Source organism: Manihot esculenta, chromosome 4 (genome assembly GCF_001659605.2).
Source record: "Manihot esculenta cultivar AM560-2 chromosome 4, M.esculenta_v8, whole genome shotgun sequence".
NCBI lineage: Eukaryota > Viridiplantae > Streptophyta > Magnoliopsida > Malpighiales > Euphorbiaceae > Manihot > Manihot esculenta.
Genome location: NC_035164.2, coordinates 1,357,928 through 1,384,270, shown reverse-complemented (window position 1 = coordinate 1,384,270; position 26,343 = coordinate 1,357,928). Strand labels below are relative to the sequence as shown.

The 26,343-nt window shown below is 35.3% G+C and overlaps 1 protein-coding gene across 7 annotated transcripts; it reads left to right on the top strand.

Moving 5' to 3' along the window:
• Positions 1–1,423: 1,423 nt before the first annotated feature.
• LOC110612816 (AP-2 complex subunit alpha-1) lies at positions 1,424–26,202 on the top strand. 7 transcript variants are annotated; one of them, XR_002487512.2, is made up of 28 exons: positions 1,425–1,851; positions 4,521–4,652; positions 5,061–5,186; positions 16,305–16,367; positions 16,468–16,565; positions 16,657–16,864; positions 17,061–17,132; positions 17,213–17,305; positions 17,951–18,052; positions 18,225–18,322; positions 18,577–18,658; positions 18,778–18,866; positions 19,388–19,493; positions 19,567–19,632; positions 19,773–19,879; positions 19,971–20,075; positions 20,166–20,286; positions 20,418–20,612; positions 20,722–20,955; positions 21,542–21,622; positions 21,774–21,938; positions 22,049–22,135; positions 23,970–24,095; positions 24,807–24,887; positions 24,968–25,039; positions 25,424–25,503; positions 25,588–25,885; positions 26,056–26,202. XR_002487512.2 is itself a non-coding variant. In XM_043956283.1 (27 exons), the coding sequence occupies exons 1-27, from the start codon at positions 1,720–1,722 to the stop codon at positions 25,727–25,729; spliced, it is 3,060 nt and encodes a 1,019-aa protein (XP_043812218.1). In that variant the 5' UTR covers positions 1,424–1,719; the 3' UTR covers positions 25,730–26,202. The 7 variants fall into 7 exon arrangements, 6 of the variants coding, with proteins under 6 accessions (XP_043812218.1, XP_043812219.1, XP_021609321.1 ...); XM_043956283.1 differs by having other exon boundaries at positions 1,424–1,851; positions 20,418–20,609; positions 25,588–26,202; XM_021753629.2 differs by having other exon boundaries at positions 25,588–26,202.
• Positions 26,203–26,343: the final 141 nt, after the last annotated feature.

The window sequence follows — 26,343 nt, the reverse complement described above, 5'->3', positions numbered from 1 at the left end:
ATCACCGAGAAATCTATGGATGAATTCCAAAACTTAAAGAACCACTAATTGAGCAGTGTAGTCCATGTTTTCAATCCATAAACTTTCTACACCCAATCCATTGCTATATTCATGGGATACTAAAGGGTTATGCAAATCATAATCATCTGAAAAAAATAACAAAATTATTAAGTTAATTTTTTATTATTAAATATATTTAAAAATTATTATTATTATTATTTTTTAAAAATTTTTTTATCAATATTATTATAATAATAATAATTTATCTTAATTTAATTATAATTAAAATTATTATCAACTAATTTTTTTTCGACTTGTTTAATATATTTACTATTTAATATTATTTTTAAAATTATTATTAAGAAAATAATTTTATTAAATATATTACTTATGAATTATTAAAAAATAATTTAAAATAATATTTAATATGATTTAATTTTGAAAATATTATTGATTTAGTTTTGAAAATATTAAAAATAATAAAATAATTTTTTAAAATATTTTTTAATTATTTTTTTAACTTTTAAATATAATATTAATTTATTATTTTTTAAATTATATTAATATTTAAAGTGAATTTTTTAAAAAATAAAATAAATAATTAAAAAAATTTATCCTTTTAATTTTATTATAATTTTATTTTAAAATTTTCAATTATTATTAATTTTATTCTAAAATTTATTAAAATAATAAATAATATAATAATTCTCTTAATTTTTAAAGGTACGATATATATAAATAGAATGAATTTAAAAAGTTAAATTTTAATTAATAAAAATTATATGTGTAATTATAATAAAATTAAGGGAAAATTATTTTTTAGTCCCTGAGATTTAACGTAATTAATATTTCTATTCCTTTATTTTGGCGACCCAACACTTAAGTCCCTCACTTTTTCTTCCGTCCAAATTCGTAATCATTCCGTCCATTTAAACTGTTTGGTCAAAGAGTTAAATGTGAGAGATGATAATTTTTTCCAAAAATACCCTTCTCTCAATATGAAATTTCTATTTTTTTCTCTTTCATATTTTCTCCGATTACAGAATGGGTAGGAAGAAGAAGAAGAGATATTTGGGTTGGGTTTGGGTTTAATGAGACGTGTTTTAAATGACTATTTTGGACGGAAGGACTACAAATTTGGACAGAAAATAAAGTGAGAGACTTAAGTGTTGAGTCGCCAAAATAGAGGGACAGAAATATTAATTATATTAAATATCAGAGATTAAAAAGTAATTTTCTCTATTAATTATGTTAAATTTCAGGGACTAAAAAGTAATTTTCTCTAAAATTAACTATTGCCTCTAAAAGAAAATATGGAATATAATTACAATAAAATAAAAAATGCATAATTTTTAACTCTTGTTAAATTTTATGTACAAATGGAACAACAAAACGAAAACGAAAAATGAGTAAAATTGGAGGGTTAAATAAAACAAAAATCATCTCCTGCACCCGCTCGACGGCCTTTGCAAATTTCCTCCCAGTCCAACATTTTCTCTCTCTAAAAAATTGCTCATTTCTCTCTCTAGATCACAGCACTATCTCTCTATCGATTCTGCTTCAACTCATACTCAGATCTCCGTCGAAGATATCTTTGTATCGTCCTCTTACATCCCATTATCTAGTATCCGTGTTTGTGGTGGCGGAAAGTGAGAGGATTTGGTAATTCGGAGCTGGAAGAGGAGGTAGGCGTGCCTCTCTTGCTGGATCTGAGAGAAAATGGCTCTTTCAGGCATGAGAGGTCTCTCTGTGTTTATTAGCGACGTTCGCAATTGCCCAAACAAAGAGCAGGAGAGGCTTCGCGTTGATAAAGAGCTTGGCAACATCCGTACTCGTTTCAAAAATGAAAAGGTTAGGGTTTCCTTTCTTTTCTGTGTGTTTCTCCCTTTCCTGCTCATCCTGCGTTCACAAATATACCAATATTTTCTCATGATTTTGACCTCAAGCACTATGAAATTGGATTCATTGCCAAGTGCTTTGTTTCCTACCATTGAAGAATTATATAGATATATTTTTTTTTTAATTTTGCCTTTTGTCAGTGAAGCGGAGTTTTACTCGGTTAACTAAGCTCATGCAAATAATACTGGGTGTTCCTTTTTATTTTGTGTACAATTTGTTGGCGTTGTATTGTAGCTAACTGAGAGTACTGTAAATTGATCAAGTTTACCTCAACTAATTCTGTTCAGCAGAATGTCATATTTATTAGCTTTGAAACTAAAGAAGTACCTCAATTTTTTCTTTTCTGGCAGAATTTTTTTTTAATCATCTATTTGTTGTTTTTATACTAGTTCTTCTTAGCCTAGATTACTAAGCAAGCATGAGTATTTATTGTGTTTCGGTTCAGTCTCAGTTCCCTATGCCACTCAAATGGACTCATCCTTAGGAATGAGCTGTGATGGATTGTGTTAAGGTCCCAGGATAGGTTTGCTTCAAAGGATGGTAGTAAACCAAAAGGAGATTTGGATATCTTCTTTCCCAAGCTATGATGCCTGACTATGAGCTCTATGGGGGAGCTAACAATCTTTTACAAATGGAACAAATTATGCTCTGGAACTTTTTTCCATGTCTTCTTACTCAAATTATAGGTTGAGATATACATGCTGGAAGAATATAATTTGAAATTACAGGAGTTTCAGGTTTGGCATAAGAAATTCCTATAACTCGGGATTGCTAGGAAATTCTGGGAACCTCTATTCTTTTTTTTCCCCTTCTCTGTAACCAGAATCAACAAATGCTTACCTAGCAAGAATTGAACTGGACCCAGTTCTTAGTTTGATTCTTTGGTTCCCGACTTCCCGGATTCGTTCTTAGGTTATTTACTGCACTGCAGAAGCACCTTCTTCCCCCTTAGTTCTTCCTTGATCCTACAACCAGTTCATGTGTTGATAAAATTTTCTCAGTTTGTTTGTGGTTGTTATAATCAGCAAGAGTTCAGCCAACTTCTGACTGCTTACCAGCAAAAACTAATGATTTTTTTTCAAAAAAATGAAAACTTAGAAATGGATAGTTTTCCTATGTAAATGATTGCCAATGGTTTAGTGATTTCACTCAAACTACACCCTTTTTTTTCTTTATTATTTTTTGAATCTCGCTAAAATCATATAACAAACAACCACAATTGCTTATTTCACCAATTTACAACCACAATGTAACCATTTACTGATTACAAATGGAAGGGAAGATCATAAAAAACAAACTGAGCTTGTTTTTTCTGCACTTCAGTTGATTTCAAGAGGCAAGAGAGAGAAAAACGACCGAAAGAGCAGTAGCAGCACAAATAGGAGGAGAGTCATGCCATTTAAGCAGCAAAACAATGAAGAAATGAATTTTACACCAAAGAATAGAGGGTTGACTGGAACTGGAATGGGCTGTTGAATAAAAAGTGGGGCAGCACTTATGTATAGATGGGTTTAGGGTAATATAGTCATACCAAATTTTTCTCTCTCATTGGACCAATGAAACAGTGTTGACTAACGTGAAATTAGTTTTTATTTGGATGGATCTAAATTTATAATGGAAGTAAAAGACATTAAATTGTTTAGATTCTAATACAGGGACCCAAGTGTTAATAATTGTAAATCTAGTAAATTACCAAAAAAGTCATATCATATAAATAAATAATATATGACCTATTATTCATCAAAAAAGGTATAAAATACAAAGATATTGCCATGCTGTAATAAATAAATAATCTGTGGCAATTGCACTTTAATGTCCTTGCAGGCTAGTGGGTGAACTTAGTCTGGGCCAAAAGATGTGCCTTAAATCGTTCCATCCTTCCATTGTAAAGTGGCCTTTATACCATTGATTTAACTTTTGGGATGAAATTTTAACTTGGGTATTACTTTCTCCCAAATCTACAATAGGATGGACCCTTTGTATTACCTTTCTATCCTTGTAATCTGTGTTAACATGTATAGAGAAATTATAATTGTATTTCTGAGACTTGTGTTTTTTATTTATGCAATTGTAAGTAAACCTATTAATTAAAGAAAATACTTTTAACATTTTTAAAAAGAAAATACACAAAGGTAAAAAGTTAGGTTTAGAAGGCTAACATGTATGTAGTGCGTAGGAAATAGGTCTAATTTTTCTCTTGTTGTATGTGAAAAATACACCAGACATTTGTAGCTATAACCAAATGACTGTGAATAAAGTGTTCTTTTCTTTTCTCCCCCTTACTTTTTTTTTGGGTTTTTCTCCGCTTTGTTAATTACTTTTGCATTCTGGTTTTTCAGTTGGGTTTATCTTTTTATCATATCTTCTTTGCCTCCTATACTAAACTATGTTGGCTGTTTGTTATTTATGGTGCAATGTGCCTCTATATATTAATGCAGATTAATTTGTGTGAATATTAGTGTATATCATCTTTAATTTCTCTATTATTTGCTTTTAAGACCAGCATACTATCTTAGTGATTAAATTTTCAACCTGATAACCCATGTCAATATCTGCACATCTAATTAAGTTGGCACTTGGGAGACCTGTTACTTATGGAGATATTTTGTTTTCTTTAATAGGGTTTGACTGCTTATGAAAAGAAGAAATATGTTTGGAAAATGCTTTATATTTATATGCTGGGTTATGATGTGGATTTTGGTCACATGGAAGCTGTTTCCTTAATATCTGCACCAAAATACCCAGAAAAGCAGGTAAGTTCCTCTTTGTATTAGATGACTTTTATGATTTGCACTTGTGTAACTAGCTGGAAATTGGCTCCATTAAGTTTGATTGTTGCAAACAATTTTTTCATAACATTGTTTTGCTATAATCCCTTTGATGTGCTTTAATTTGCCATATTTTTTGCATGAATAATTCATAGAAAACATTGTAGCAGATAGTAAGAAGTGGAATATTTGACGCCAACTAAAACGTGTCATATGGTATGATGCCTCAAGGATCTTTGAAGATTAAATTTCAGAGGATTGTATTCATAACATACATTATGTGATTGTCAAGAGTTAAATTTCTGCTTGGAATAGTTAAGGTTTAAGTGCACTGTTGTCCAAATTAAATTGACTCTGCTAATTAAATTTACTTTTATCTTGCTCTGGCTGCAGGTTGGCTACATAGTGACATCATGTTTGCTCAATGAGAACCATGATTTTCTGAGATTAGCAATAAATACTGTGCGCAATGACATTATTGGTCGAAATGAAACTTTTCAGTGCATGGCATTGACTATGGTATGCAACTAGAAATATATCTTTTGTATATCTTTAGTCTTTATTTGTCAAATCACATGCTTGCTGGATAATAGTTCTGGTTTTGGCTCTCATCCTCTTCCCCCCTTTCTCTCTCCTATAGCAGATAAGATACTATCTGTTCTTTGATTAAGGGCTTTGTGAAAAGGATTTTTGTAATGTCAGACATCATCCTCTATGTTGCCGTTGTTAGACATGCATGAGATTAAATGAGGGCTTTAATGCCATAAGCCAAATTTTTGTTGTTCTTTCGTCAACCATGAACAATGACATTTTCCTTCATCAATGCCAGTGTCTTGTGAAGTAGAAATATGTGGAACTTATTTTGCAAGTCATGTGTTATATCACTAATACAATCCTTCATTGAGAGATCGAGATCTCTGTGAACACCTCAACTTCCCAAAAGAATCCCTTCCGATTCTGAAGTTATTTTTATTGCTTTGGCTAACTCATACACATTCTTCTTTAGAATGGTGTACTAGGATGTGTTTCCCATTCAGAGTGTGCAATGTTGAAACATATATATTTTTTCCCCAAATATTTTGGTCTATCATATAATATGTTGGTGAATCTTTGAAGCATTAAGCTTTGATGCAAGATCAAGGATCATACTAGAACCAGTTCTGCTAAGAAGGCCACTTGGAAGATAGCTGCATGTTTTAGGCAGCTTGAAGGTGACTTGGTGAATCTTGAATGTAGACAATATCAATCAGGGTTGGGGTTGTTGGGAAGTTGTTTTGATCAATAGTTGCTTTTTATTCCTTGCTACTGCAGAAATGATACATTAGTGATTGGAAAACAGTTGTGGGAACTTGCATTATGGGATTTACTAGGTGTCCTATTGGGTATGAACTGTGTCCTTAAATGGTTTGCTATTCATGTATAGAAAGCAAAGAAAAATTCTCACATATTGGTTCCTTTAGTACTGTTTGCTTAGTGTTAAATTTGGGCCAGGCCTAACTCACCCCAAAAGCTAGCTCAAAGGGGAGGAGTGCCTATGGCTCATATAAGGGGCACATTACCCCTTTCAACAACTGATATGGGATTCAACACACCCCTTCACGCCCAGAATTTTTTACTGGTGCGTGGCACATTTATGGGGCGCCCAACATCGGATGGGGAGGCTCTGATACTATGTTAAATTTGGGCCAGGCCTAACTCACCCCAAAAGCTAGCTCAAGGAGGAGTGCCTATGGCCCATATAAGGGGCACGTTACCCCTTTCCACAACCGATGTGGGATTCAACACTTGCTTAGTTTGATGAGAGTGAGTTGGAGAGTCATTGAAGTAGGTGAAAAACTTTTGCCGGCTATAATTTGGTACTTTTGGTGCAAGGGAGAATACGTGAAAATCCTTACGTATAAAAGGAGGAATTATACAAAGGGAAGCAAGCATAGAGGGAAGGGCAGTGGTTGGACAGGATTTTGACTTTTAAGAGGTAGTTAGTTTGTTGAGGGACTGTTGGAGTTGTTAAGAAATGGCGAGAAAGAAATAACTGTCAAAATGTAAAATGAAGCATACCAGAAAATTAGTGAGAAATATCTTCTTCTGAAGATTTTTGGGAAAATTTAGAGAATTCTTGTATTTCACTCTTAATCTTTACAATTGGTTTATATGACTATTTATACACAAAGAATTATATCTAAACAGGAAGCAAATAATCAAATAATAATTACAGAGATAATTAAGGATCCTAATCAAATTAAATCAAATCATATCCCTAGAATCAGTTAGGATTAGCAAATAAGTCAACACTCCCCCTCAAGTTGGTGCAAAGATGTCGCACATGCCCAACTTGCAAATCAGATTATGGTAGATCTTGTTGTTGAGCCTTTTAGTAAACACATCTGCAAGTTGCCCAGTAGAAGTCACATGAACTAGGCTCAAGACGCCGTCTGTTAATTTTTCTTTAATGAAGTGCCGATCAATTTCAATGTGCTTCGTCCGGTCATGTTGGACTGGATTTTGTGCTATACTTATAGCAGCTTTATTGTCACAATATAAAGTTATCTTGTCTCTCTCGAGCAACCTCAACTCCTCCAATAACTTCTGTGGCCATAAGAGTTCACACACACTTTGGGCCATTGCTCTGTATTCTGCTTCAGCACTTGACCGAGCAACAACACTTTGTTTTTTGCTCCTCCAGGTGACAAGGTTCTCTCCCACAACTGTGCAGTAGCTAGAGGTGGATCGCCTGTCATCGAGAGATCCTGCCCAATCTGCATCTGTAAAAGCTTCAACTCGGAGGTGACCATGTTTGGAGTAAAGAAGTCCTTTCCCTAGCACAGACTTTAGGTATCTTAAGATGCGAAGTACAGCTTGCATATGAGTCTCGCGAGGGTCATGCATGAATTGGCTGATTAAGCTAACAGCATAGACTATATCCGGTCGAGTGTGTGAGAGATAAATCAACCTTCCTACCAATCTCTGGTATCTTCCAATATCCACGGACTCATCAGTTCCTGCGTCCAGCTTGTGATTACTTTGAATGGGAGATTCTGCTGGTTTACACCCCATCATAACAGTTTCTTCCAACAGATCCAGAATGTACTTTCTTTGGGAGATGAAAATTCCTTTTTCTGATCTAGCCACCTCGATACCTAGGAAATATTGCAGTTTTCCTAGATCTTTGATTTCAAATTCCTAAGCTAACAACCTCTTTAGTTGAGTCATTTCCTCTTTGTCATTGCCTGTCACCACTATATCATCAACATAAACAATAAGAAGGGTGATCTTACCCTTGTTATGTTTGATAAACAGAGTGTGATCTACATTGCTTTGTTGGTAACCAAAGGACATCATGGCTCTGCTAAACCTGTCAAACAAGTTCTAGGAGATTATTTTAGTCCATACAAAGCCTTTTTTAATCTGCACACCTTTCCTTGTGTCTTCTCATCAGCGAACCCAGGAGGAATTTCCATGTACACTTCTTCCTCTAAATCTCCATGGAGGAAAGCATTCTTCACATCAAACTGTTGCAAGTCCCGGTCCAAGTTGGCTGCTCTTGGTAATCCACTCCATAGGTTTGGGTGAATCCTTTAGCAACCAATCTGGCCTTAAACCGTTCAATCGTGCCATCAGCTTTGTGTTTCACTGTGAACACCAATTTACAGCCAACGAATTTCTTCTTAGGTGGGAGAGTGACAAGCTCCCAAGTCTCATTTTTAGCCAATGCTTTCATCTCTTCAACCATTGCTTTCTTCCATTTAGAATCTGCAAGAGCTCTCTTCCATTTAGGATCTGCAAGAGCTTTCTTCCAATCCTGTGGAATAGACACAGAGGAAATAGATAAGGCAAAGGCTCTATAGGAAGGAGATAAAGATTCATAAGAAACAAAGTTAGAAATAGGGTGTTTAGTACAAGATCTGACCCCTTTTCTTTGTGCAATAGGTTTATCTAAGTCATTGAAACATTCAAGAGTTGTGGGTATGTTACTAGCCTTAAGTACTACAAATGGTTCACCCATGGACCTAAGAAGATTCAGTCAAATGGAGAGTAAAGAACAAGTCCGGCAACTAATTTGTGCTGCTGCTGTTATTATTTTCTTGTTAATATTTTTATTCTTTATTTATTTTGTTGAGTAGAAATAGGAGGATAATCCTCAAGATAGTTGATAATCCCTCCTTAATAGGAGATGTTTGTTTCTGTTGCTCTATTTAAACAGCAGGCATTTTTTGAATAAAGGAGGAAAAATTTAACCCAGTTTTTGAGTACTTAACTCAAAAGATTGTAGATTCTCTCTCAAGTCTACAAAATAGGTAGAAAAAAGGATAAAAACCCTTCTTCTTCCTCCCACCAACCTGACCAAAGACCCCTTACCCGTTTACAAACCAGGGCCTGTGACAACTTGGTATCAGAGCTGGGTGTAATGGGTGAAACCATTCAACAACAGCTGGATCGAATCCTTTCAATGTTCTTGGAAGAACAAGCAAACAACAAGAACCGGCAAGATGAGATGAACGCCAAATTAGAAGCCATTGCCCGTGATGTTTCTAACTCTAATTCTGGACCAGATGTTGAGGCCAGCAGTCAAATTCGGCCTTCTAGAAACAAAGGCATTTCAGGTACATCCGAAGGCTGATCAATCCTTCCAAAATTCAGTAAACTGGATTTTCCCAAATTCAGTGGCGAAGAGGATCCCTTAGCCTGGCTGCAACGATGTGAGCGTTTTTTCAAACACCAGAACACGCCGGAAGAGGAAAAGGTTACTTTAGCTTCTTACCATCTAATGGGAAATGCTCAGTATTGGCTGAATGAGCTTTTCGACGAAAACCCAAATCCCACTTGGGAAGAGCTTAAACAACAGTGTAACCTTCGATTTGGACCACCAGTCCGCAGTAATAAACTGGGAGAGTTAGCCAAATTGAAGCAGGTGGGTTCAGTGGCAGATTATCAGACACAATTTGAGATTCTGGTTCCCCGAGCAGGAAAACTAACAAAAGACCAGAAGATACAACTTTACATCAGTGGCTTGAAAGACCACATTGCAGTGGAAGTGGAATTACATCAACCAACTGATCTGGCGACTGCTATGAGCATGTCATGGTTATATGAGAAAAGAACCCCATTACCATCGCGGTTTTCTAATCATTCGGTGACGGCTCCTATAGAATCCAAGGGCAACAGAAGTATTCGGCGGTTGAGTCCAGCAGAGATGGAGGAACGGCGAAAGAAAAATCTTTGCTTTAACTGTGATGAACCCTTCTCTCGGGGTCATCAATGCAAAAGATTATTTTAGATTGAACTTGATGATGGTGAAAGTGACATGGACACCGGCGAAGAATCACCAGAAATCTCTTTGAATGCAATTACAGGAACCCACAATGCTCAAACTATGCGTGTGATGGCTGAATGGAATGGTAAATTTGTTCTCGTTCTCATAGATTCTGGTAGTACTCACAATTTCGTGGCTGCCAATATTGTTAAACAGGTGGATCCGAAGATTGAAAAGAAAGACGGACTTCGAGTTCGAGTTGCAAACGGCGAACAGATATTCAGTTCTGGTGTTTGTCGCAATTCAGAGTTATAGATGGGGGGCCACCCTTTTGGAATAGACCTTTTTGTCCTTCCTTTAAGCGGTATTGATGTGGTACTGGGAGTCAGCTGGTTAAAAACTCTGGGACCCATTCTTTGGGATTTTTTTATTATGCGAATGGCTTTCTCTATTTCAGGCACCAATATCGAATTATAGGGAATCTAAAATCTCGCCATTAAACAACCCGTAAGCCTAAATTCAGTCTCTTCCTTCCCGGATGTCGAAACCCAATTACAACACCTTCTCACCGAATTCTCCGGCATCTTCAAAGAACCTAAAGCTCTTCCCCCAAGCCGCTTCTGTGATCACCGAATTCCTTTGGAACCGGGCACCAGACCAGTTGTGGTACGGCCGTACAGGTACCCTCATGGCCAGAAAGATGAGATCGAGAGACAGTGTGCTCAGATGTTGAAGAAGGGAATTATTCGACCTAGCCAATCCCCTTTTTCATCACCTGTAATCCTCGTTCCCAAAGCAGACGTTCATGGCGACTTTGTGTGGATTACCGGGAATTGAATGCTCATACAGTTAAAGATAAGTTCCCAATTCCTATAATAGATGAATTATTTGAAGAATTGGGAGGAGCAAGGTATTTCACAAAGTTGGATCTAGTTGCTGGCTATTATCAGGTTCGCATGTTTCTGCAAGATATCAAGAAAACAGCATTCCGCACTCACCATGGCCACTTTGAATTCCTGGTCATGCCTTTCGGCCTTACGAATGCACCATCCACTTTCCAGGCACTTATGAACGAGGTATTTCAGCCATACCTAAGAAAGTTTGTTCTTGTTTTTTTTGACGATATCCTTGTCTATAGCAGAACATGGATTGAGCATCTCCATCACCTTCGGATTGTTTTTGAGGTACTGCAAAATCAGCAGTTATTCTTAAAAAAATCCAAATGTGCCTTTGCCCAATCACAGATAGAATACTTGGGGCATGTGATTTCTTCTGAAGGTGTACATGCAGACCCATAAAAAATCCAGGCTATGCTCAGTTGGCCACAGCCTAAAACAGTTAGAGGACTTCGTGGTTTTTTGGGTTTGACAGGGTACTATCGCAAGTTTGTTCATAATTATGGACTTATTGCAGCTCCTCTTACAAACATGTTGCGACATAAATCATTTCAGTGGACAGACGAAGCAGTGCAAGCTTTCAACAAGCTTAAGGAATTGATGACTACCACCCCTGTATTGGCTCTTCCAGATTTTGCTCAACCCTTTATTGTGGAGTGTGATGCCTCAGATTCTAGTATAGGGGCTGTCCTCTTGCAAAATGGCAGACCTGTAGCCTATTTCAGTCGAATGATGGCAGCCAGGCACCGCTCCCTTCCAGCTTATGAGAAAGAATTAATTGGGTTGGTTAAAGCCGTCAAACACTTGCATTCTTATCTATGGGGACGTGTCTTCCTTATTCGCACAGACCATTACATTCTCAAATTTTTGTTAGAATAAAAACTATTATCTCCTATCCAACAGAAATGGCTCAGTAAACTCTTGAGTTTCTCTTTTACAATTGAGTACAGGTCTGGGCGTTTGAATACAGTGGCCGATGCTTTATCGCGACGAGAAGAAGATTCAACTGCTCTTATGGCCATTTCAATGCCACAAGTTGGAATTTTTGAGGAAATCAGACGTGAACATCAAACTTCCTCAGAAATTCAGCAGCGGGTCTCTCTTGTCCAGCACAACTCTGCTGCAAATTCTTGGTGTCTAAAAGATGGGTTACTGCTCTTCAAAAACAAGGTTTTTTTGCCTTCCTCTTCTCCATCTATTCAAGCTATTATTTCTGCCATTCATAATCAGGGCCATGAGGGGTATCAAAAGACCTTGTTTCGAATTACAAGAGACTTTTACTGGAAGGGGATGAAGACCCATGTGCGTGATTTTGTTCACTTCTCTAAGTTTGCTCATTTCTTGCCCCTTTCGCATCCTTATACTGCTGTGAGTGTTACCCGTCTGTTTTTTGATAATATTGTCAAGATACATGGGATTCCGGAGTCCATGGTTAGCGATCGTGATGTAACTTTTACTAGCTCTTTTTGGGCTGAATTGTTTCGTTTGTGTGGCACTAAACTTGCTTTTAGTTCTGCTTATCACCCACAAACGGATGGGCAGTCCGAGGTGGTTAATAGAACGGTTGAAATGTATCTCCGATGCTTCACTAGTGCACATCCAACCAAATGGATGGACTGGATTTCTTGGGCACAATATTGTTACAATACTAGTTACCACACATCACTTCATGCCACTCCCTTTGAGGTGGTTTTTGGTAGACAGCCGCCCCGTTTACTATCTTATGCTCCTGGAAGTTCAATGATTGATGCAGTTGACCAAGCTCTCCAAACCAGAGATGAAGTTTTGGGTTCTATTCGGCAGCACCTACTTCGGGCACAAGCTAAAATGTAGGCAATTTATGATAAAAAGCACCGTCCACTGGAATTTCAGGTTGGGGATATGGTCCTACTTCGCCTACAGCCCTATAGACAGGTTTCAATGGCCAATAGGCGTCATCAGAAGCTTTTGCCGAAATATTATGGCCCTTTTAAAATCATTCAGCGCGTAGGAACCATGGCTTACAAGTTGGATTTACCAACAGATGCTCGAATCCACCCTGTATTTCATGTGTCTGCCTTAAAAGCTTATATTGCAGGGTTCTCTACTGATCGTCCTTCCCTTCCTCTCATTGAACCTGTGTCCGCAATGCCTCAGCCTCAAGCAGTTTTGGGTCATCGAACCAGAGCTGGGAAATCTGAAGTTTTAATTCATTGGCAGCATTCTTCACCAGCAGATGCTTCTTGGGAAACTAAAGCTGATTTGTCTCAACGATTTCCAGATTGAGGACAATCGCAATGTCAGCGGAGGGAGTAATGTTACTAGCCTTAAGCACTACAAACGGTTCACCCATGGACCTAAGAAGATTCAGTCAAATGGAGAGTAAAGAACAAGTCCGGCAACTAATTTGTGCTGCTGCTGTTATTATTTTCTTGTTAATATTTTTATTCTTTATTTATTTTGTTGAGTAGAAATAGGAGGATAATCCTCAAGATAGTTGATAATCCCTCCTTAATAGGAGATGTTTGTTTCTGTTGCTGTATTTAAACAGCAGACATTTTTTGAATAAAGGAGGAAAAATTTAACCCAGTTTTTGAGTACTTAACTCAAAAGATTGTAGATTCTCTCTCAAGTCTACAAAATAGGTAGAAAAAAGGATAAAAACCCTTCTTCTTCCTCCCACCAACCTGACCAAAGACCCCTTACCCGTTTACAAACCAGGGCCTGTGACAGGGTAACTCACCAGAAGAAGATTCATGACTGGGTAACTCACCAGGAGAAGATTCTTGACTCTGAGTAGACTGCATAATGGCTTCTTCTGCCTTGTCTCTCCTCGAATACCTTCTCAAATCTGCCTTGTCCAAACGATCAATTCTCTTTCCTTGATTGGACATCTCCCCCTGTCTACTAGAACTCAAACTTTCTAGTTGAACCATATCATTCGGAATCACATAATTCGGGATCACCTCTTCTTGCTCATTATTCTCCCCCTGAAGAGGTGAGTGGGTGGTACTGAAGTAGGATTCAGTTTCTCGGAAGGTAACATCCATACTAAGTATTTTCTAGAGGGAGGATGATAACACTTGTATCCCTTCTGTGTTGGAGAATACCCAACAAACACACATTTAAGGGCCTTGGGATCTAGTTTTCCTGCCGTCCTAGTATGGACAAAGCAAACACACCCAAATACTTTTGGTGGAACAACGTATGAATTCTTCCTTTGTAGAACCGCCAAAGGACTCATAAAGTCAAGGGTCTTGAGAGGCATTCTATTGATAAGATAAGCAGATGCAAGAATTGCATCTCCCCAATATGCTTTGGGTAGATTCATGGTGAACATAAGAGATCGAGCTACCTCCAATAGATGCCTATTTTTCCTCTCGGCAACGCCATTTTGAGCACTAGTATAAGGACAACTAGTCTGGTGTACTGTTCCATTACCCTCCAAATAAGCAGAAAAGCTACTATCCATGTATTCTCTTCCATTGTTAGTTCTCAAAATTTTCACCTTAGTATCAAATTGAGTACAAACCTTCTTATGAAAGGATTGAAAACAAGAAAAGACATCACTTTTAGTTTTAATCAAATAGACCCAAGTCATTCGAGTGCAACAATCAATAAAGGTGACAAACCATCGATTACCAGACAAGGAGACAGTTTGAGTAGGCCCCCAAACATCAGAATGAATAGTCGCAAAAGGAATTTGACTTTTATTATGACTCAAAGGAGAGGATGTTCTAGTGTGTTTAGCATACTCACAAGCATCACAAAATAGAGAATCAAACTGAGTTCTAGCAAACAAATTAGGATAAAGTTTTTCTAAGGCAAAAAATGATGGATGCCCTAACCGTTTGTGCCACTGTATTATTTCCTGATTGACATCCTTATTTTCTCCAAAACAGGCTTGAGATATCGAAAAACCTGGATCACCCTCCAACATACATAAGCCATCATGCAGCCTACCATTGCCAATCCTCTTTCCTTTGCGAAGATCCTGAATAACACAATGATCAGGAAAGAATTCAAGTTTACAATTAAGGGCATTGGTAATAGCACTGACAGATAAAAGGTTGACAGGAAAGTGGGGAACATGAAAGACAAATGATAATTTAATGTTGGATGTGCAAATAACAGAACCTGTTCCGGATATGGGAGTAAAAGAGACATCAACAATTCTGACACTATCTTTGATTAGAGAAGGAAAATAATTGAGAAAGCCTTTAGAAAAGCCTTTTCCTAATTTTAGGGTTCAAATTTAATTTTTTCCTCTTTAGGGTTTCAAAACCCTAGATCTACCTTTTTTGGTACTAACCCATCTAGGAGCCTTTCCTCCTCTCACCACCGGCACCAGGACTGTTGCCGGCCGATCGCCCAGCTCCGACGCCGAAAAAGCCCGCACGTGAGGCTCACGCGCCTCCCTTTCCCGGCGCGTGAGCATGTTAAATTTGGGTCAGGCCTAACTCACCCCAAAAGCTAGCTCAAGAGGGAGGATTGCCTATCACTCATATAAGGGGCACATTACCCCTTTCCACAACCAATGTGGAATTCAACACATCCGCTCACTCTCAGAATTTTACTGGTGCGTGACATATTTATGGGAGGCCCAACATCAGATGGGGAGGCTTTGATACTATGAAGATTTTTGGGAAAATTTAGAGAATTCTTGTATTTCACTCTTAATCTTGACAATTGGTTTATATGACTATTTATACACAAAGAATTATATCTAAACAGGAAGCAAATAATCAAATAATAATTACAGAGATAATTAAGGATCCTAATCAAATCAAATCAAATCAAATCAAATCATATCCCTAGAATCAGTTAGGATTAGCAAATAAGTCAACATCTCCAATTCTTATTTTTCTCTCTAAATCTTCCTTCTTCCAATTCTTCTATCTCTTCTTCTTCCTTTGATTTCTTCCGGATCCCAGAATTCCCAACTCTGAGGTTCTGGAATTCTGTTTCTAGGGTTTGTTTTTACAAAATTTTAGTTCTTCACGTGCTTAATAGGAGTTCTGTGTCCATTTTTTATTTCTTAAAACTTCTTAATATGGACATGCCCATATTATAGAGTATAGTTTCTCTTCAATGATTAAAAGCAGTGTAATGCGACCATTTTTTTTCCAGACTCCTGGTTGCTTTTAAAATTTTTGTTTTGAAAGAAATGTTAAGCTCAACTGAGTTGTCAGTGCAACAGAAGTGGTTAAATGCTTCGACATTAGTGATGCATTTTGACTATAACATCTTTGTGTTGTTGCTTGTTAAAATGCTATTCATTGTTAGAAAGAAACATAGTCACATGTGCAATTGTTTTTATTTTTATTTCCCTTATCTGTTAATTTTTTCCCTTTGTAATTGGATGTATATAGAATGTTTCATATTATTTCTGCTATAGCACAAGGTAAATGTTTTAAAGACTAGTTGGTTTTTTTTTTTGACCCTTATTTCTTTGAAATGCTACTTTGACATCCTATTTTACATGCTAAGGTTTTGAATTTATCTTTGTAGGTTGGGAATATTGGTGGGAGAGAATTTGCTGAATCTTTAGCAGCAGATGTTCAAAAGTTGATTGTAAGAGATAACAATAGTTTCTAAACTTAACTGGCCTGCATTACAAATCATATATTTGAATGCCATTTTCTCCCTTTTTTTTTTCCTATTCTGCTTTCAGATTTCTAGTAGCTACAGACCTCTTGTGAGGAAAAAAGCTGCATTATGTCTGCTGCGCTTGTATAGGAAAAACCCTGATGTTGTCAACATAGATGGCTGGTATGCTTTGAACAGTATGAGGTAGACTGTTTTCGAAATTTACCTTTAAGCATGAACTATTTTGAACTGTATCTTCTGCCAAATGTTTCAGGGCAGATCGGATGGCTCAACTGTTAGATGAACGTGATCTTGGTGTGTTGACAGCTTCTACGAGCCTTCTTGTTGCTTTAGTATCAAATAACCATGAAGCATACTGGAGTTGTCTACCAAAGTGTGTCAGGTTATTGGAGCGACTTGCTAGGAATCAAGATATCCCACAAGAATACACTTATTATGGAATCCCGTCTCCTTGGCTTCAGGTATAAATTCTTTCATCCCTTTTTTCTTTGTAATTTTGGGTAAAATAAGGTTCATATGGTATTTGTTGCTTATAAAATACAATAGAGTCATAATCCTTTTTCTTTTAGGTGGAAAAGTTCAGCTTTACTGACTCTTTTCAATAGTAATTCATTGTCACATGGTTCATGCTTTAGAAGATTATCTTTGGATGCACAGGTTAAAACAATGAGGGCTCTTCAGTATTTTCCAAGTATTGAAGATCCTAATACTAGAAGATCATTGTTTGAGGTTCATCTTTTCCCAATGAATTTATATTAATATTTTCCTAGGATTTCTGATTCTTATGACACTTCTGTTTAAACTTTCAGGTCTTGCAGCGGATATTGATGGGAACTGATGTTGTAAAAAATGTAAATAAGAACAATGCAGCACATGCTGTTCTCTTTGAAGCCCTTGCTCTTGTAAGTATATTTCCAGATAAGCTCTTTAGTATGTGACAGGTTTTATGGAACAATCTTCTTTATTTTATTGTAGTATGTTATTTTGATTGAGATCAGTGTCCAAATATCTTTTGGTAGAACAACAGTATATCAGCTGCACTTGCTGAAATTAATGATAAGTTTCTGAAACATTATAAAATCTTGTACTACAGTTTCTTGGTAGGTTTCCTCCCTTTTATTGTGAATGGAGAATTCTTCTACAGGGAAATGAAACTAAACTGTTTCTTAATGCAAATATCTACATAAATGTGCAATTCTTGATCTTTAATTAACAACATAGATGGACATGTATGTATATTTGGATCTCTTTCTCTCTCTTTCTCTTGCATTTTTTAAGGCACAAAATGCTTTTTTTTTTCTAAAAGAAGCATGGACACCTTCACACTGGTTCATGGTTGTCCTTTTAAATCATTATTGGTTTTTATTTTAAGTGATATCTTCGCCTGTCTTAAATTTTTTTTATCTCTGCTATACTGTGGATGGAAAATGTGTTTATTTCACTCCTGCCCTTTCTTCCATTCAAAAAGTAGAAGCTTAATCCATTGAAAATAAAGCCATATCTTATTTAGCATTTTGGGGTCTTGGTGTTCAATTTTTCTATTGCAGGTCATGCATCTCGATGCTGAAAAGGAGATGATGTCTCAATGTGTTGCTCTTCTTGGAAAATTTATTGCTGTGCGTGAACCAAATATCCGATATCTTGGTTTGGTAAGCTGTGGAAGCATTATACCTATACTATTTCTTCTGTGTCTTGTGGAAGCAAATCAACATGCTTGCTGAAGTGGAATTTATGACTTGTAATCTAAACTCATTTCTAGATGTTATTACTGTTTTATGGCAGTATGATTAGGCATTACATTGCTTTGTTGCTTTACTGCAGGAGAATATGACTCGGATGTTGATGGTTGCAGATGTGCAAGATATTATTAAAAGACACCAGGCTCAGATCACCACCTCGCTGAAAGATCCTGATATCAGGTTGAATTTAAGTGTTGCAGTCTTGAACTTGGAACTGCAAATTTATTTGACATGTGCTGATGTGTATTCAATATAATCTTTTGGGCATTATTGGTTCTTTTGCAACTACTGAATATGCACATTATATGTGACATTTTGCAAAGATAACAACTACTGAATACGGACTCTTAATTGCCCACTACTACATTTTGGTGTTTTGGTCAAATTTTTTTTTTTCAGAAATTATGTATGCTGACTTTAAGTTTTCTTTTTAGCATTCGTCGGCGTGCTCTTGATTTACTCTATGGTATGTGTGATGTTTCAAATGCAAAGGACATAGTGGAAGAACTGTTGCAGGTGTGAACAGATTATGTGTATTGGTTGTTCTACATGAATTTAGTTGACAATTTGATTTTAATTGATGTGTTAGAATTTTATCACAATGCACTGAAATTTTCTATTTTATCTTATTTCAGTATCTAAGCACAGCAGATTTTGCAATACGAGAAGAATTGTCTCTTAAAGCTGCTATTCTTGCAGAGAAGTTTGCCCCAGACTTGTCTTGGTAAGAACAATTTTCTAGTGCTAGATATTAGAAAGTATAAATAGCAACATAAAGTTTCTTAATGAAAACATGAATTCTCTTCAAGTGGTTTAGAATGCCAGTTTAACACTCCAGATTCTTTTTCTTAATTAACAGATAGAAGATATATTAATAAACACACGAAAATAGCTGTACAATCAGACTATTCTTTAAGGAGCTCCAAAAGAAGAAGATAAAGCGACAACAAAATTTATGAAAGAAAATGACCACAACTAAATAATCCTGTCTATAGACTGACATCCCACTACTAAGTCGGCTGCTACTCTATACATGAAAAATCTTCAGAAACAAGAAGATTTCAGAAGTTTTTTGTTGATTAAATCATATTCAGTAATCGAGTAAATTCTTCTTGGTATTCCTGGCATTACCTTGAACTGCATAAGCTTGCTTTCTCAAAATTAGAAAATCAATTATTTTGTGTTGAAATGATTGCTTGAACAATATGTATGCTGGGCATATGACTTCATTTATCTTTAATTCAGGTATGTGGATGTGATCTTACAGTTGATTGACAAGGCAGGAGAGTTTGTTAGTGATGATGTATGGTTTCGTGTTGTGCAGTTTGTTACAAACAATGAAGATCTACAGGTAATCAAAATTTCTATATCATAAACATGTTCATCTAGAGAATTTTGAACTGAGAATTAAAATTTTTTATCAGCCTTATGCAGCAGCAAAAGCCAGAGAGTATCTTGACAAGCCTGCTATACACGAGACAATGGTTAAGGTGCGTAGCTGAATATAAACACATTTGATGCTAGTACTTGTATGTTATTATACTGAGAGAAAAAAGAGATGAAGGGGTGGGGTTGCAGGGGAAGGCTATGAATATAGATGACTAACTTGTTTAAAACATGCATGCAACAGGTCAGTGCTTATCTCCTTGGAGAGTTCAGCCACCTTCTGGCTAGGCGACCTGGGTGTAGTCCAAAGGAAATATTTAACATAATACATGAGAAGCTTCCTACTGTATCGTAAGACACCAAATGATTGCCCCTATCCTTGTTAATATAATATTTTGCTTCATTCAGCTGTTGTATCTTAGAGGGATGAATGTGTCTGCAGAACATCTACCATACCAATTCTTCTTTCAACATATGCTAAGATCTTAATGCACACTCAACCTCCTGATCCAGAATTGCAAAACCAAATCTGGGCAATATTTAACAAGTGAGAAACTTTGCTTCTGTTGTCTTCTACTTCCAGGCTGGTTGTTCTTGGTTTGATTGTGAATTCTGACACTGTTTTGAATTCTTATAGATATGAGAGTTGCATTGATGCTGAAATACAACAGCGTGCAGTAGAGTATTTTGCATTAAGTACAAAAGGTGCAGCTCTAATGGACATATTGGCTGAAATGCCTAAATTTCCAGAGCGTCAGGTATCTTTGGTGACAACATTAGTTATGATGAAACTCACCTCTCTGCAGTCACAAGTCTGTAAATGATTTTGATTAAAGAATTCAGTCGCTCTCATTTGTCACTAACACTGGTCCCTTCTTTTTGAATGCAGTCTGCATTGATTAAAAAAGCTGAAGATGCTGAAATTGATACTGCAGAGCAAAGTGCTATTAAGGTGCGGGCCCAGCAACAAACTTCCAATGCTTTAGTTGTGACTGACCTACGCCCTGCTAATGGGCTACCACCAAGTGTTCCAGCCGTTGGCCCTCTTGCGCTTGTCAAGGTTCCCAGCACAAGTGGAAATGCAGTTAGTCCTTATCTTTTATGTGGATGCTTTAGTTATGCCTCGTTTTTTGTCCTTGGAATTTATAATTCGAGCACTTTGTCATATTTGGTCTTTTTTTTCCCCTTGACAGGAACATAATTCAGTGGACCAAGCACTGACCCAGTCAAATGGAACTTTGACTAAGGTAGATGCTCAACCTCCCTCAGATCTTCTTGGTGATCTTTTGGGACCATTGGCTATTGAAGGTCCTCCTGGAGCTGCCATTCAACCTGAGCATAAAGCAGTCTCTGAAGTCGAAGGTGTGCCAAGTGCAGTTGACGGTGCAGCTATTGTACTAGTTGGAGAACAGACAAATTCTGTTCAGGTATTTTGTGTGGTACACAGAATACTAGATTGATTTGTGAGTGGAAACTGGAAGGTTCTCATCTTTCAGGTGTTAACAAATATATGCCTTTAGTGGCGGAGAATTTACATGCGCACGTGTGTTTGTTTGTGTTTTGGAGGGTGGGGGCTGAAGGGCTGTACTGTTGATGATCAATTAATTTGGGTTTTGTAGCTTTTAATTTGCCTTTAATTGGAATAGAGATTTTTCTCCAGATATTAGCGCACTTCCTCCACTTCCCTGACATCCTTCCATTTTAGTAATTTTTCTCAAAATTTTTCCCTTCCTACCCCCAAATTATACTTGACTTTAAGAATGCACTCTCTTTGCTATCATCTTCTTAACATACTTCCCTTTTAAATGTTTGAAGATTTATTACATAATGTATTTCTCATTAATTTTCCCCACGATGTTAAACTCAAAGGAATATCGCATGCTTTTTTAATACTCCTCAGCTAAGTACAATATTAGTAGAATTCAGTTCTGTTGTTTAAGACTTGACACTGCTTTCATGGCAATTTATAGATTCTTTCTTCAAATAGCTGATGATGTTCTACCTTGGTTTCAGCCTATAGGAAATATCAATGAAAGATTTTATGCTTTATGCTTGAAAGATAGTGGAGTCCTATACGAGGATCCATGCATTCAGGTATGAAATTTAATTATATTCCTCATATGTTCTCTCATTGGTTGCTGAAGTTTGTAGTGAGTAATCGTCTTCTCTTTACGTCCAAGCGATCTCCTTTTGCTGCATGTTATTGGCCTTGCAATTCTTTCGGATTTTTGCATATCTTTTGCAGATTGGTATCAAAGCAGAGTGGCAGGCACATCATGGGCGTCTTGTTCTTTTCCTGGGAAACAAAAATACTTCTGCGCTTGATTCTGTTCAAGCCCTCATATTGCCTCCTGCCCATCTCAAAATGGAGCTTTCATTAGTACCTGAAACTATTCCTCCACGGGCACAGGTGTTAAGGCTTGCAGTTTGATTGTTGATTGTTGACATAGGTGTTGTCTTTCATCTGGTTTTCCTCTGTTTATTCATTATCTTTTCATGCTTTCCTCTTTGGCTGTATAGGTACAATGTCCACTTGAAGTCTTGAATCTTCACCCAAGCAGAGATGTTGCTGTTCTTGACTTCTCCTACAAGTTTGGTACCAACATGGTAGTTATCAGATGATTATTTTATGGTGGTTTTTGCCTTTTTCAGTTAAAAAAAATTTATTTGTCAATTTGGTCCATGGCAAATAGAGGGGTTTTGACCGTCACCTGGCTCCTGTTTGACAAATGCCTCAATTTTTTTTTTTTTTTTTTTTTTTTTTAAAGAAAAGCATACGGAGTAGAGCTTTAAAAGTTTAAAACCCTTCTCGCAGGCTTTATTTTTTTCAAAAAAAAGAAATTAAATGGTTTTATTTTTAAATTTTTTAATTATTATTATATTATAATAATATACTTTGTTATATTAATTTGATAATATTATTTATAATATAATTTTTTACAATAATAAATATTTTTAATTATTTTTCATAGTATATTTTATTATTTTTATTATCTTTAATATATTAGTATAGTAACAATGTAATTAAATAGTATCAGTTATAAGTTTATTGATATATAGTTATTATATTTTTTTACAAAATTTTATTTATATTATATAAATAATTATTAGAAAAAAAAAGGTTTTTACTTTTATTTTTTAATTATTTATATTAAATAGTACCAGTTATAAATGTTCACTATTAAGCATATTACAAGTACTATCTAATTTTAGTTTTATAAAACTAAGATATAAAATATAATAAAATATTATTCATTACAAAAATTATGTTATAAATATTTTTAAGATTGTTCAGAGAAATATCTAAAATTCGATGACAAAGGAAACTGTCCTAGAAATATTTGGAGTTATGCAAGAGATATTTGGGGTTATGAAATGATATATGTGTACGAGATTACTCCTTATAATTTATCAAAGAGAAATAGATAAATAAATAAATTAAATTAATATAAATATTTAAAGTTATAAAAATCAAGTTTAAGGTTGTTCTCAAGTAGCTTTATACGTCTATTTGTAATATAATATTAATATTATAGTACTGAAATTAGATAGTATCTGTAATTTTTTTTATTTAAATATTAATAATATAGTTAAATATATTTTATAATATGTATAATAAAATATATTTTTATTACAATATATATAATATAAAATTAAAAATATTTTTATATTAACAAACATTAACTGTTATATAAAATATATTTAATAATATTATAAAAATTAAAGGGTACCGTAAAAAATAAACAAAACTAACTAAATATATTTTATAATATGTATAATAAAATATATTACTATAATATATAATATAACAGTTAAAATATTTTTATATTAACACTAAATATTAATATAATATATTTAATGTTATAAAAATAAGGAGTATTAAAAAAATATAAGGATTATTATAAAAAATATTCAACCAGTAGAGGTTACTATAAAAAATAATAAACTGTTTATATTGCAGGAGAGAATTTTGTAAAAAATTATTCAGTAAATTTGTAATGGGTACTATTTAATTTCAGTACTACAAAACTAATTTGTTAAAAATAATAAATATATTATTATAATATAATATATTATTATAATATAATATATTAATAATAAAAAAATATTTGTTATTATAAAAAATGTTATAAATAATATTATTAAATTAATATAATATAATATAAATATAAATATATTATTATAATATAATAATAATTAAAAAATAAATTTTTTTTTTTTTTTAAATCAAGCCTGCTGCGCAGTCTTGTGCAAGCTTTTTAAAAAAAAATATTGGGCGCCTGTCAGGTGTGGAGTCAAATAAGTTTACCATGGACTCAAATTGACAAATAAGTTTCTTGTAACCCAAAAAAAGACAAGAAGCCCTATGTTATGCTTCATATCTCTAAACTTTACAAAGTCGGCTTATATTTATAAATCTTGAATTTGTGGGCCTTTTTAGGTTAATGTGAAGCTTCGCCTTCCAGCGGTTCTTAACAAATTTCTTCAGCCTATAACAGTGTCTGCAGAAGAGTTCTTTCCTCAGTGGAGATCGCTTTCAGGGCCACCTCTGAAGCTTCAAGAAGTCGTACGTATATTTGCCTTAGTGTTTGCAATGTAGACTTTTGTTAAATAGAAAAGCTTCTTTATCTCCATTTTTACCTTTTCTTCATCACAATTATCTGGTTCTAGTTTCCCATTGGCAGACCTCGTTTAGTGGATAGAAACATGTACTAAAGTCCTTGCATTTGATTTTTTTATAGGTCAAATACATAATTTAGTCCTTGACCTTTACATGAAAAGTCAATTAACACTCTAATATTCTTGTCCTTAACTTTTAACACCTAAACTTTATAAAAGTGTAACTATTTAAAATATAAATTTTATTAAAATATAATTATTCAACTCTTAAACTTTATAAAATATAATTATGTAAACTCTTAAAATTTGGAGCTTATGTAAACCATATAACTTTTATAAAGGTCATGTGTCAAAAGTTAACAACAAAGGGTGCCAATTGACTTTTCAAGTAAAATTCAAAGGTCAAATTATATATTGTCTATTTTTATATTTAGTCTATTGAATCTGATTTTTAGACAAGAAGATACTAGCTGAGGTTGACTGCCTTTAGAGCAGTTTTGCCTTTACGTCTCATTCATTGCAGTAAAGGATATACTATCAACACATTTGTTATTGTGAATTACAGGTCATATGGTATGATCTGTAAACAAGAAGTTTCTCCTATCATTTTTTCTTTTACTAGCGTGCATTTGCTCATATATTTCTATTATTTGTCCAGGTCAGAGGTGTAAGACCACTGCTCCTTATGGAAATGGCAAACCTATTTAACAGTTTCCGATTGATGATTTGTCCAGGGCTTGTAAGCTGTTCTTTCTTTTTTTCATTTTTTCCCTCCTGGAATTTCACAATAGCTGTTCACTGTCTCATGTTCTGTTTTAGGATCCAAATCCTAATAACCTGGTTGCAAGTACAACCTTCTTCTCAGAGAGTACAAGGGCAATGCTTTGTTTGGTAGGAGTTTTTCTTTTCTTTTCTTTTTTTGGCTATTTGTTCCTGTCCTATTATTGTTGTAGAAGTAACACTAGATTTTCTAAGTGGTCCCACATATTGTAGCACCTAGAATTGGGTACATCTACCTTTTCTCAAGGTTGAAACGAACTGTGTTCAGCTTTTTATTTGAAGTCCATGCATGTGTACCTTGCTTAGTGCCAATTCTCTGGAGAATCATGCTATATTTTTGTATCCTGCTATTTCTTTTACATTGCTGCATACTTTTGCTTTTGGTTTACTGAGGATGGGTCCATATTTATAGCACGCACTTGCAGTCTTCTTTGGGTCAAATGAAATTAACTTTCTGATTATGTTTGGTGATCCTTCTCAATATCATAATTTCAGATAAGAATTGAAACTGATCCAGCAGATAGAACACAGTTGCGAATGACAGTTGCCTCAGGAGACCCTACGCTAACGTTCGAGTATGTATTCATAATATTCTTGGCTGTGCTTCTAACCCCTTGATAGGCATCATTTCTATATCTTTCTGATCTTTTAACTTGTAGGCTGAAGGAGTTCATCAAGGAACAGTTGGTTAGCATTCCTACAGCTCCACGTGTACCTACAACAGCACCTCCGGTAGCGCGACCAACTAGTCCTGTGATGGCTTTGACGGATCCCGGGGCCATGTTGGCTGGTTTGCTGTAATCATATGGAGGTAATTGATGTGTGAAGGTTTGTTCAGTATACATGTGTAAACTTGATTTATACAGCTGGCCCACCCATTTTGTCGCTGGAGTCAAGAGGTGGATCAGGAAACTTATGATGCAAGGGCTGGCGGAATTAAGGATGAGCTAACTTAAGGTCGGCATAATTTGTGGAATTCCGATGGATTTTGAGATTCTTTTGCACAATTGTAATGTGCTTAGTGAGGCTCCTTTTCATTTTTTTTTTAATCAATTGGGGTGATGCTTTTCCTTTCTTTCTTTATTCTTCCTTCATTTTTGTCTTATTTTATTATTCTCTTCTGGCAGTTCTGCTGGATTGGTTTATGTACTAGGAAATCTGACCGCATTGGCATTGTAAGATATTACATGAAGTAGAATGAGTTGTAATAGTTTGTATTTGATTCTCAGCATAATTATATTTTCAATAATAGAGTATAGGGGAATTCAACAGTTTGTGATCTGTTCTTTTTGTATTTTTGCACAACATTTTCTTCATTATTATTATTATTATTCAATATGTTCTCAGGCTTTTGGTTAGACCGTTAAACTCAAATGGATCGTGCATGCGATAGTTGCTATTCACATTCTCGTGGC